Genomic DNA, 13,191 nt, shown 5'->3' with positions numbered 1-13,191 from the left:
ACTGTGAGACTCTCGGTTGGAAGAGTGTAGATCCAGTGTTTGATACTCATATGTGGTGTTAACACATAAACACCAGGTCGAACCAGATGCTATAATGAGCAGGCTGTATGCCTTTCATTTCCCTGTGTCAGAATGTGCTGGAGCGTGGCACATGCTTTGTGGATATTTTTGCAACCATGCTAATCCTCTTTGTATTTTTGGGCACTGGTGTATGTGTGCGGAGTGCAGAGCAGCACGCCAAAACAATTCAACAGTTGCACCAACACACGACAGTGACAAGACCTTTCAACTTTGTTTTCCCGCACACACCACCTGCCCTTTTAATTTTGCGTTTTCGGTTGTTGTTGTTTTTTTTTTTTTTAAATAAAGCTCTGAGAGACACATTTTAAAAGCTCCATCTGTTGATGCCGTGAGAGTTGTGACCCCTTACTCCATCGCCTGCCCTCTCTGCTATTATTAACAGTCCTCACACTGGGACTGCTTACTGGACCCCGGCGCATGGGCTTCCCTGATATTTCCCTGTGCGGATACACTCATGCGTGCATGCAGTGTGTGTCAGCTGAGGAATTTGAAGACTGAGAGTCTCAGCAGCTCAGTGTGGAGATGGTGCTGATAGTGCTTCAGTGTAACAGACTGTGTGTCATTGCCGCACTCCCATTACTTTCATTTCTATCCACAGCTTATTATCTCTCTCTCTCTTTGACCTTGCATGTAACTGTAGGGTCGAGAGGACAGGCTGCTCAACAGATGCATGAAAACACCAAGGGGCCCTTCCGACTGATGTATTTATACTGGGAGTGGCGTGGGGCGGCATGCAGGAGGGCAAGTGCGAGACATTATTCTCCTCTCAACTCTCAGCGTAGCTCTGATTTATGGCCTGTTTGTGTTTCTGCACTGGAGACCCTGACCAGAATGAGGGAGGGCAGTTACTTTGACCTCAGATATAAAAGTAAGGCGGTAATAGAGACTGAGACAGTGCAAATAAATTTATCTGTCCAATGTGACAGGCGAAATCAATTGATGGCCTTTCAAAATACACACAGTTGATGTGATAAAAAGCGACATGAAGGATCCAAGAAGCAGCGGGATGCAAAGTTCACCCCAAATCCTTCTCCTACTCTTCACATAGCAGACCAGCTCACATCGCATCGCTTCAAGCTCGGCATCAGCAAGACTTTGCTGCTAAAACTCAGTAATGAAGAGTAAAAACCCTCTTCATCTCTATTGATGACAACTCCACCTGCTAAGAAGGTTTGGGAGCTCCATCCATTAACTGTAGAGCATCCCTCACTGGAGAGCAAAGTCTATCAATGTGTTTCATTTTAATTTCCCACACATACATTAGCTTTAACAGGTTAGGGACACATCGAGGCGAATCATGCCAGTGATCAATTCTGCTGAATGCTCTCTCCTCTCTCTATCTAGCTCTTTATTTTACTATTTATTTATTTTACTATTACTATTTTACTTGCCCTCACAGAGCAGGATGTTCTTCTTCATTTGTATCAGGTTTTAACATGTGAAGATGGTGGCCTCTGAAAAGCAAGGCCCTTGCTGAAAGTATCCATGAAAGGCTCATTCCAAGGCTGCAAAAAACAAACTGTGATCATCCACTTACAGTATGGATGTGTAGTACATTCAGTGTCTGCCAATAAACCCTTGTACTTCACATACTTTACGCTGATTCACACTGATAACTTGTTCTTGGGTATACATGACTTATGTTAATCAATGGAAAAATACAAGAAAAAGACATAAATAATAATAACCTCTCCTGAGATAATCATGCAAACCTTCCACCGTTGTTTCAAATGTACCCGTCCAAGCTCAGAGGGAGACATTTTGTTTGAAGGGAGATCTGATTGAAGAGGAATTAGGAATAAAGGGAGAGGTCAAATACATTCTGAAGAAGGTATTAATCAGCAAGAGATGGCACCTATTTACAACCTCAGCTCCAAACCCGCCGCCAATCATTCTTCATCCGCAGAGAACAGTGGCCCCTCCCAAACGAACGCCTCGCTTCCAATCCATCCACGTGTTTGCCCTCCCCCCCCAAAAAAAATATCCCCTTTGTTATAACCCATCACCCCCCCCGCCACTCATTTTCCCCCTGTACCACCCCCTCCACTTCCTCTTCCTCCCACCGACAGTCCTAACCTCAGATTGGTGAGCACCAACAGGTGCCTGCCCCACAGGATTCCGAGTACAAACACATTCCGCCCTCTCGTCACTCCCAGCACGCGCACCCAATCAGGCCATGGTTTTACCCATGCAGCCGTGGGCACAAGGAGAAGAAGAGAGAGACAGTGACACAGCCTGAGGTGTGCATTTGTTCAATAGTTGTTTTCCGGGGTTCCGAAAGGTCTTTATTCTTTATTTATTTTCCTGAGTAAGGAAGGTGTGAGGAAGACTTTGGATCCATCTCCAGCAGCAGGTTTCCAGGTGAAGGGGATTTTTTTTGGTGTTCAAAGACCTGGGCTGTCGCAGGTAGACGGGCCTTTGACTGGCACATTAAAGACTAAGAAGATGCCATGACTGTCGTGATTGGACAATAGAAGATGGAAAACTATGTTAATGTGAGAATGAACATATTTCTCATCGTATGCAGCTGCCTTTGTCTCACGTTCACAGGTAAGGACATGTTTATGAATGCGTACTATGGCTGCGTCTTTGTGAATGACCGATGAACTCGGTTTTACATTGAAATTAAAGGCAGTTTATATATATTTTTCTTTACTGGGCAGTCGGTCAGTGACACCATATATTACAATATGGCTTTGTTCAATCGCAATATCGAGTCACTTTGAATGTTTTATGTCGTACGTCAAATGTTTGTCGAAAATACACCATGGACTTGTTTCTTTAACTTTCATCTGAGAGCAAATATGAGTCATCTGACGTTTATCCTCATAATTAGCCATACTGACTGATGTGAAAATTATATATATATATATATATAGAGAGAGAGAGAGAGAGAGAGAGAGAGAGAGAGAGAGAGAAGATAAATTAAGAGAATATAAAAAATGTTTGGAATCTTAAGTGTTTATCTCACATTCCTCATCAGGTGAAACAGACAGCAAAAATGTTTGACTCAGTTCGACTTTGACCCTTAACCCCACCTAAGTAGGGGCTTGGAAAACAAGCTGCTGCCCTCTGCGTGTTTACATTCCTCGATCTGTCCTTACCTTACTACCTACAGTATTTCCTGTGGGGCTGCTTCAAAGAGAACCCACTCCACCTCCATTGACAAGCGTACACGTGGGAGCGGAGGCTCTTGGGATAGTTACAGTATAATCAGATAACAGACAAGCATCCATCTACATTCTGTCATTTCACTTAAACTGGTATTGATCCAGCTACCTCTGTGTTTTTCATTTGGATAAAATCATAATTAGAATTGATTTGCTGGGACCGGTTCTTATCTGAGCGCTGCTAAAGTGCTCCGACTGTGACCCGGCGACACCTCGGTGGGAGTGTGCGGCACAAAAAAGCTTCCCCGCATTAGCTGCTGACCTCCATAGAGGTTGGGATGGATTGTTTCTGTCCCTCAGTGACTCCTATAGCTCAGCGCGATTGTGCATCTGTTTTCCCCAAAGACACGGGTCAAACCCGCAGGATATGGGAGACGCAGCGGGAGACAGTCCATAAAAAAGGAGTCATTACTGTACGTGCTGTCAAAATATGTTTACGTTTCACTTCTGGCTTCTGAGAACGTATCATGAATCACATTAGCAGATCATTGTTTGTTAATCAGAGTCTATTTTCGTCCCTGATGGAGCTAGTATCCCAGCCATCCCTTTGATCCCATTCCCCTGCTGCATATCAATTACATTAGCTCAGTCACCTTTGCTACCCATCGTGCACCACCAGCATCTGCCCTGCTTCTTTCATATGTCCCGTCTGTCCTTTGGCTTTTCCGCGAATTTGTTCGGTCACATACTCGAAACCCAGTCCGTCCACAATAGGTGCTTTTTTTTTTGCTATGATTCATTCTTAAAAAAAATAATAATAATAATATGGCAATTTTAATAAAATTAGAAACCAAGATTCAATTTCAATAATGGTTACTCTTACTGTGCCAGAAGTCAGATTTACCAGATTATCATTATTTCAGATGATAGTTATCAAAAAGGCCTGAAAAAAAACAGTAGCAACTAGACATGGAAGTAGAGATGAGAGGTGGAACCTCTAAGAATCCAAAACCAATTGACACAGAATATATGTTGAATAAAATAGCCAGTAGCAACCAATCCATACTGAGTACACTGTACATGGGCATATAGTATATTTTTAGCCTTGCTCAATCTGGAGGGAACTGAACCTGTAACCACCGCAGACCTCGCCCACTGATCCACAGAGAGCAAACATGCTGCGGTCTGGGCGGCTTAGATCCGCAAGTCGACATGGGATTTGTTCGCACGGTGGACTAATTTTAACTCTGAGGGATGGATGGAGGTGTTTTTTTTTAAGATTCAATAAGGTTTATTCTTTAGCCGTTAGCCCTGTGGTTTGGAAAGCACATACACAGTACAAGTGAAGGTGCCTGACTGTGACTCTTCTTTCATGCAGGAGCCTCAGAAGTAGAGCGAAGGCTCCATAAGAAGCTCTTTCAGAACTACAACTTGAAAGTCAGACCGGCTCATTACTGGGAGGACAAGGTGATGGTGCGCGTCGGGATGACTCTCTCTCAGCTCGTCAGCTTGGTAAACACCTACAACCTTATAAGTTGTTCTGAACGACGTACACTATACATCAGGGGCCTCAAACTCAAAATGACCTGAGGGCCAGTGAACTTCTAGTCTGGTCAGGAGGGCCCGGCCGGGTCAAGTGAAAAAAGTGAAAAAATTCAGGGGAAAATTACTTGTTTTGTGATTAGATAATAAAATCATATCTTGATAATCCATCCGGCTGTTGCTATTAAAAAATATTTAGGATGACATTGGACACCATTTCAAAGTAAAAGTGTTTTTGGTATATAGTTCACAACAAAAAAATGTATATGGCTTAAAATTAATCTGTAAATAACAAAAACAGACAGAAGTAAAACAGAATCAAAACACTAGACAAGCTTATACATAATTAAATGTTGAATTTACTCATTTCAAAATAAGTGTAGGGCCGCAGGACATCGACTAGCGGGCCGCGAGTTTGAAGCCCCTGCTGTATATCAAGTTGTTACACACACCGTTATACAGTCTGTAGCCACAGTGTCATTATTATTTCATTCACTTCTTTCTACAGGGGAGGTTTCAAAGTAACAGCATTTTCATGCACCATCTCTTTGTTGTTGTTGTTTTTCTTCCTCTCTCTGAATCTTTCTCTATCCAACTGTAGAACGAGAAGAACGGCGAGATGACAACCAACGTGTTCATGAATCTGGTACGAGCAAGAAAAACATTTGTCTTTATCACGGAGTGAGCCTCGCTCCTCTTGCTCCGACTCCTCTCTCTCGTCTGCTCTGTCGCTCTGCCCTTAAATAGACTTGTCACTTTCTATAACCACAAATTATTTTGTGCTTCGTCTCTCGTATTCTGCGAGTCGCTGTTTCAATTCTGTTCCCTTTGCCCTTGCTGGGAATTCAGGGCGGGCTGAGTGGTTTGTGAGAGTGGTTTGTGTCAGGCTGTGTCAAGATGAGTGGGATTTGAGTGATATATCAAAGGGCAGGAGAAACAAGGATATAAATGACAGAGACATCGGAGCAACCTGGTTATAATTTCACCTCTTCTCTCTCTACCTCGTTTTCTAGGCCTGGACAGACTACAGGCTGTCATGGAACCCTAAAGAATATGAAAATATCAATGTTTTGAGGATTCCCCCCAACAAGGTGTGGCGTCCAGACATCTACCTCATAAACAAGTGAGTGTCAGCAGCATCACTTATTGTACACATTTTATTATTATTATTATTATACATTTTTATGTTATTTGGATGTGTTTTTTGAAATTTGAAATCCGTGAAATTTGGTTTAAAGACATTTATGACACCCACACAATTTTTAGTTCTCCTGTAAATCCGTGCAGTGCGAGGTCCAAGGTCAAATTCTTGTTTGTGTCCAAATATTTTGAACTGTTCCACTATATATATATATATACTAAAGGGAATATTACTGGATAAAAAAAAAGTGTAAGCAGAATCTAAAATATGCTTCCACTCTCTAAGTGACCTCCTCATTTTGTGCACAAGCATAGAAATAAAAAGGAAGGACAATATCTTCATGTCCTCTGAACTCAGGACAAAGACGTCTAACTTGCAGATGCTTCAACTTTGCAGAAGTGTGAGGTTAAGCCACAAGTTCACAACAATTATCACCAGCCCACTGCAGTGATATGGTGGAATCCTAAAATGCTTTGCACAGATGGATCAAAAAGGCTCACACTAGGTGTAATGTGTCAGGATTTCGCAATGTGGACATGGAGGACGTACGATCAGACAGGTCAAGGGACGATACCTCATTCGATTGTGTTTTCCCACAGTAACGACGGTCAGTTTGACGTGGCCCTGTACGTCAACGTCTTGGTTTACAGCGACGGGACGGTCAACTGGCTTCCTCCAGCCATCTACCGCAGCTCCTGCTCTATAGAGGTGAAGTAAGGGACATCCTCTGTGTTCCATGTGTCCTCGTGTCATGCTATTCATTCATCTCTACATCTAACATCCTGCAGGTGGCGTACTTCCCATTTGACTGGCAGAACTGCAGCATGGTTTTCCGCTCCTACACCTACGACGCCTCTGAGGTGGACCTGCAGTACTTCCTGGATGATCATGGCAATGAGATTCAGGAGATTGTAATTGATGAGAATGCGTTCACTGGTTAGTGCCCACAGTGACTTGTTATAGTCCTGTTATAGCACAATCTCTTTTTAAACGGCTTGTGGTGTATAGTACATTGCATGTCCCCCTCTGTCTCGACTCCACAGAAAATGGAGAATGGGCCATCTGTCACAAACCCTCAAGGAAGAACATCAAGGAGGATCTGTACGAGGACATCACCTTCTATCTCATCATAGAGAGGAAGCCTCTTTTCTACATCATCAACATCATCCTGCCCTGCATCCTCACCAGCGTGCTGGCCATATTTGTCTTCTATCTGCCTCCTGGAGCAGGTCAGCACATCTGATATGTTTTGACATTGTAGCCACAAATCATTGTCGGGGGGGGGGGAGGGAACAGGACACGCGACTACTCTTTGATGCATTGTCTAATGTCATGACAAGAAGCATGCGTCTAATGTGGACCACTTTAGGATTCAATGGAGGATTTATTGATATATTACGGTTTGAAGGAAAATGACCTTGACCAAGGATCTACTTTGTCAATCTTTGGCCTCGTGTGGTCACATGTCAGAGTCATGCTTCACTGACATGGTGGGAAAGAAAAAAAAAAAAGAAAAAGATATGACTACGCAGACTGTTTGGCTCATGTAAATTGCGTGTTTCTGAGTGATTTGTACAGTAATCAACTTTTGTGCTGAAATGTTACGGATGAAATTGCCAAATCCATGTTCCCCCACGTCAAACTGTCGATTCTGCCCTTGTCAACATGAAACAGAAGCTAGCAGGGTGAACGTTTGCTGCTTCACTGTCATAATTAATTCTCAGAGCCATGCCTGTCGTCTCTGCAGGAGAGAAGATGACTCTCTCAATTTCTGTCCTCATCGCTCAGACTGTCTTCATGCTGCTGCTGGCTGACAGAGTCCCTGAGACCTCGACCGCCATCCCAATTATTGTCAACTATGTCATGTTCACCATGATCCTGATCACCTTCTCTGTCATCCTGAGCGTGGTCGTCCTCAATCTGCACCACCGAACACCCAGCACACACATCATGCCAAACTGGGTTCGAATGGTGAGGCTGGTTCTTCCAGATTCACTCGGCTTTCGTTTTGTGCTATTCTGGTAACTTTGACCATCCTGATTTTTGGAAATGTGCAGGTGTTCATTCACTTCCTGCCCAAGTATATTGGCATGATGAGGCCAAACCCAGAGGAAGACGTGGTAAAGAAGGATGAAAGCGATGAAACGCCGCTGCGAACCTTCAATGGGCGCCAACCTGGAGGAGAATACTTCTTTCGTAAGATCAACCTTGATCTCGTCATACCCTGGAGAGACAGGTAGGCATTGATTTATTAACAAGGAATCTACAAGAGGGATGACTATGAAAAACAAGGGTCCGCATCAGTCGAGCATTCCACACGTGAACATAATCTCACAGTTTATTTCAAAGCATTTGCATTTCCTTATATTTGCCATCTTCTCTATTGCACCTTTTGACCAAAACAAGAGCGCGTCACCAACACAGACCAACGCAGAAATGGGTGGACGACAAACACGGACGTCACGTTGACGTGGAAAGTATAATCCGAGCCGTAGAAGATTCACTGATGAGTGGAACCATAAAACTAGTTCAGATATAAAAGGTACTTTATTTCACTGGATGGGATTCAAATACAAACCAGGCTCTTGAAAGAGATGAAGTGTCAAAACAGTAAAAAGCTCAAGAACCTGAAGTTATCACCCCGGGGCTCCTCCAATCTGATTCAGCTGTTACACCAGGGAAAGGTGTTTCTATTAATGTTAATAAAACCCAACACAGCCATGAATCTTCCATGTGCAGCGTGCCAAACTGTGACTGTTGGATGTGATGCCAGACCAGCTATTATAGTAAAGTACACAATGTGCTAGACTTGGCAGAATTGCAGCTATCACCACAGCAGCTCAGAGAATCTATCAAGAAAGTATCCATTTCCATTTCCTTTAACTTTAGATATTAAACAAAAGATATCCAGACAATCGAAACACAATAGCACGGATCCATTCCATACTATTTGTCTTGAATGAAAGCCCAAGCCTTCATTGATCAGCCGAGCTTATCAATCTAGTCTAGACCAAAAGATGCAACTCACTTTTCTTGTTCAAACACGCAGGCCTCACTCTGGTTGATGTACTAGTCAGCCTTTGCTTTGCCGGCCAGCACAGGCATTCTAACCTAGCTAAAGCTGGGCATCTCTCACTCCATTCCAGAGGCATCAGATTCAGCTCGAGCTAAGCCCCGCTCCCCCGTCTGCAGTCGCCACTCACTGAGCCTCTGTTTAGGTTAGGCATTAGGGGATAATCCAACAGAAAGGAGGTGGAGGCAGGAACTGAAGAATAGATCGGTGGGTTAGATGAGTGGATGAATAGACAGACACGGAGTGAACAGATGAAATGTGCAGTTGCGATGGCATGTAGACATACGTTCATCGGCCTTTTTTATGTGGTCATTCTGTCTTGAGGTTAGTATGAGCGAGCGTCGTCCTGTGCAGCACATGTATGACAATTCCCTGTGATGTTTGATGATGTGAGCTACATACACATATTATTTAACTGATGTCACTGAGGGATTGGAAAAGTCTGTTTAAATAACACCGAGCGTGTAACAGGTTATCTGTCACAAGTCAATGCATGTGCGTATGTATATGTACAGTGTGTGTGTGTGTGTGTGTCACAATGAGAAGGGGTCATTGTGTCTGTGGTAATGAATACAAGCCGTGGAATGCAGATGGCATGCAGCTTGTAAGGCACCACATAGTTATGTTTTGAGTTGTGGGTACACACACACACACACACAGGCTCGTGGTCACCTGTTTTTATTGTCCCACAGTCCATCTGTTGTCACGCCGTCTCCCTGTGACACCGATAACTTGTGCCGCTTCTCCTTCTCTCTGACACATAATAAACGTGTGCAGCTGTGTGCACTTCATGCATGGACGGACTGTATGTAGATTTGTAAGTGAATGGGGGCCAACATGACCCTGTGTGTGTGTGTGTGTGTGTGTGTGTGGCTGCGGGGGCTTCTTCGGAAGGTGACACATACGTGCCCTTGAGATCTCAGTGCGTCCGTCAACATATGATGAAGACACAGTTTTACGCCTGATGGTTTAATGGTAAAAGACTTGTTACGCAAAATAGTAATAGAAATTAAGACTTAAATATAAAAATACTTAATTACTAAAAATCCCTGTTTGCTGAGGCAGTTTTGTTCAGACATGGATCCGGTTTTTAAAATGTATTCACACATTTTGTATTAGACAAAGTGTAGATATAGTTATTTGTTATATGTAAGTTCCATTGTACGGCAGGATATTTTCATGACGCAACACCTAATTGTTTTTATCCCTCGCGCGTTGTTGCAAAGAGATCACACATTTCATCACAGCATATCCAGTAATGTGACATGAAGCTGAAGGATAATTGTGTCCGGGGTTGTTATGTAAACAGACAGTATACACATGCCAGAAGGGGCCTCATACATCCCCCCCCCCCCCCCCCCCCTCTTACATAGTGACAATCTGATTAGGTTGTAATGATACATGACGGGAATAATGACATGGTATTGGAACTTTAAGATGCAGTAAACCAGTGTATAGGAATAAACACCGAGACCGAATAAAAAAAAAGGTTTGCCTTTCACTGCGACTCGTTTACCTCCTGGAATTCAGCTCAGTTGTGATGTAAAATCATGAATTACATAGGACACAGCCCTCTGGTGGACCTTTAGGGTGCTGCAGGTGGGCCATGAGGTGTCATATAATAATATTCTAATTACAGTGGCACGTTTACAATACATTTTAACACGTAGACGTGAGCACGGAAAGCAAGAGATTTTAAGTGGAAACTGGAAAATAGTAAACACCCTGTATAAAGTGCAGTCAGGTGTGAGCATACTGTATACTTCAAACAACATTTTCAAAAGTCAAGGCATGTTTTCTTTGCTATTCTATAAGAATACTGTGAATAGTCAATAGCCTCACTTTCTGCTCATAAATGTGTTTTTCTTCATTGCACAGCTGTGGGTTGTAAAAAAAATGAAGAGGGCAAAGGTCGCGGCATCACGTAATTGTTGACCAGTGTTGGGTCAATGTCACTCCTGTGTCGCTGTCAGCCAGTGGTCAGGGGAAGTTCACAGTTCTACTCGTCAGTGGCCAGAGGGCACACAGTACATAATGCATGAAACCAAGAGGCGACACTGACACCTGCATCTGTGCTGCATGCGCCCTCCACTGGACAGATAATGTCAGTGCTGCTTTGTGCACAAGGCTCTGCTTGTGAGTTGCACAACGTGACGCTGGTGAAGCATTTTTGTAAAGAGTGATGCTGCTTTTTGAACTACAAGGGCCACTAATTAACATACAGATGAAAAAATAATGAGATTATAATCTCCCGGGTTAATATAGAGGAAAAGATAACGGTACCACCCTGTACTTTCAATCATTCAATGCACCATCATTTCAATATTTTTTTTTAATGTACGATTATATACATTTTAATTGAATAGAATTCATTTCACAGAGTGAGTCTACACATGTGTTCATTCCAAACACGTATGACCAGTATCCAAAAGTACATTATTTACTGAGAAACTTGGCAAAGAAGAAGTTCTGCCTAAAATAAGCGTAACACCTACAAATAATTCAATCGTATATCCTCATAGCTGGAAAACAGGATTGTTGTTTGTCCCACTCATTTCCTGTTGACATTATCTGCTGTGAAAAAAAGGTCTATCACACCAGACAAGCACATGTTTGACATGCATCAAAAACTCACGGCAGGTGACCCTCAGAGAGTATAACCAGAATTATAACGGTAAACCTCAGATAATATTCAAAATATACCACGCTCCCAGGCAGAATTCAAGACCCTGAACTATCCCTGTAGTGTTTTGGAGCTTTTACTGCATGTAACATCGTTGTGTAGCCAGTGTTTTGTTCCTTGGCACCCCACTGTCTAACTGTCTTCTGTTAGGTGTGAGGACACAGTGCAGCTCCAGCGGTTCCCGGACACTGACAACTACTGTCTGATCCTCCCTCCCAACCTGAAGTCAGCCATCGCCGCTGTAACATACATGGCTGAGCAGCTGAAGAAGCAGGACACGGATGACACGGTGGGAAATGTGCACGGCACGACACGCCACGACACACACACACACACACACACACTGTCAGGCAGCTACTTAATCATTCAGTCTGTCTGTCTGCCTGTCTGTCCTTCCTCAACACAGTGTTTCAAACATGCACCACTGATGTTCTCATGTCACTGCACCCACACTGTACGGAACAATGCTGACACTGCACACTGAGTGCTTCTGAATATGTGTGTGTGTGTGTGTGTGTGTGTCCTTCCAGATGACAGGAGACTGGCAGTTCATTGCTCTGGTGGTGGATCGTCTCTTCTTGTGGCTGTTTGTCATCATCACCACACTGGGAACCCTGGCTATGTTCTTAGATGCCAGTTTCAACTACACTCCAGATAACCCCTTCCCTTAGACCACACACATGCACGCATACTCACACGTACATGTTAAATATTTATACCGTCCGCTTCTAAAATGTTACGCGAGGTCAGGTTGTGAGTTGCATTAACACATTTGCATAAACAGTAGCACATGTATAGAATCGCAGGAGGTTCACTCGTACGCGCAGACATTGTATTTGTCCAAATCGTGTTTTTCCGTTTCTTTATTTGAGTCTAAAAACTTGAAATAAATGTTTTTTGAACGTGTCCGTGGTCGTTATTTGAAATACTACGTAGTCTGTTTTCAACACTAATGACACTTCACTCACTGTAATGTACAGTAATGTCATGAAAATGGAAAAGACAAATGAATATAAAGGGTAAAAGGAATGAATGCAGCCATCAACAACCAAAATATCTTTCTAAATCTCGGTAAAACACTTGTTGTCAATAATAAACGAGACAGAAAACACCATGATTGTTTCAAACGCATAAATCATGTGCCATTGGCCCAAAAATCTAATAATTTTATGGTCAAATTTGACAGATTCTTGGACTTTCAGCTGTGTTCACTATGGCTATCTCTTCATGTTCTATAAAGATGAAACAACAAATCAAACCCAAATCAAAGACTCAAAATGACAATCATTCGGTAAAATAGCAACAAGATGTAAAAGCAAACCATAGAGACGACCTAAGAGACCACAATGAGACAACAAACAAGACTTTTGAGACACAAAACAGTCACAAAGGGACATGAAACAACGTTCGAAAGCCAACATTTTGAATCTACACACATTTGTACTCATTTGACAAACACGCTAGTCCTCTTTGTATCTGCACCCCAGTGGATTAAGTTAGTGCTCAGTGATGGGGCAGCATAAAGCCACAGTGTACAGCAACACCATCTGAAAGAGGACGA

At 43.0% G+C, this 13,191-nt stretch overlaps 1 protein-coding gene across 1 annotated transcript; it reads left to right on the top strand.

Moving 5' to 3' along the window:
- The first annotated feature begins 2,137 nt into the window (after window positions 1–2,137).
- Window positions 2,138–12,544, top strand: chrnb1l (cholinergic receptor, nicotinic, beta 1 (muscle) like). Its single transcript, XM_058623732.1, has 11 exons — window positions 2,138–2,631; window positions 4,570–4,703; window positions 5,335–5,379; window positions 5,747–5,856; window positions 6,474–6,582; window positions 6,663–6,810; window positions 6,918–7,103; window positions 7,622–7,845; window positions 7,932–8,110; window positions 11,781–11,919; window positions 12,161–12,544. The coding sequence occupies exons 1-11, from the start codon at window positions 2,559–2,561 to the stop codon at window positions 12,299–12,301; spliced, it is 1,488 nt and encodes a 495-aa protein (XP_058479715.1). The 5' UTR covers window positions 2,138–2,558; the 3' UTR covers window positions 12,302–12,544.
- Window positions 12,545–13,191: the final 647 nt, after the last annotated feature.

The sequence above is a fragment of the Solea solea genome, chromosome 3 (genome assembly GCF_958295425.1).
Source record: "Solea solea chromosome 3, fSolSol10.1, whole genome shotgun sequence".
Taxonomy (NCBI): domain Eukaryota; kingdom Metazoa; phylum Chordata; class Actinopteri; order Pleuronectiformes; family Soleidae; genus Solea; species Solea solea.
Note: the sequence above shows the minus strand (reverse complement) of the source record. Positions and strands in the feature narration are given on the sequence as shown.

What these genes read in the sequence shown, in the direction of transcription:
- chrnb1l (XM_058623732.1), top strand. Translation starts at nt 2,559, where the DNA reads ATGGAAAACTATGTTAATGTGAGAATGAACATATTTCTCATCGTATGC. An exon ending in TCTCTCAGCTCGTCAGCTTG is followed by an intron (nt 4,704 to 5,334) that starts GTAAACACCTAC and finishes ATCCAACTGTAG; the next exon opens with AACGAGAAGAACGGCGAGAT. An exon ending in GCAGCTCCTGCTCTATAGAG is followed by an intron (nt 6,583 to 6,662) that starts GTGAAGTAAGGG and finishes AACATCCTGCAG; the next exon opens with GTGGCGTACTTCCCATTTGA.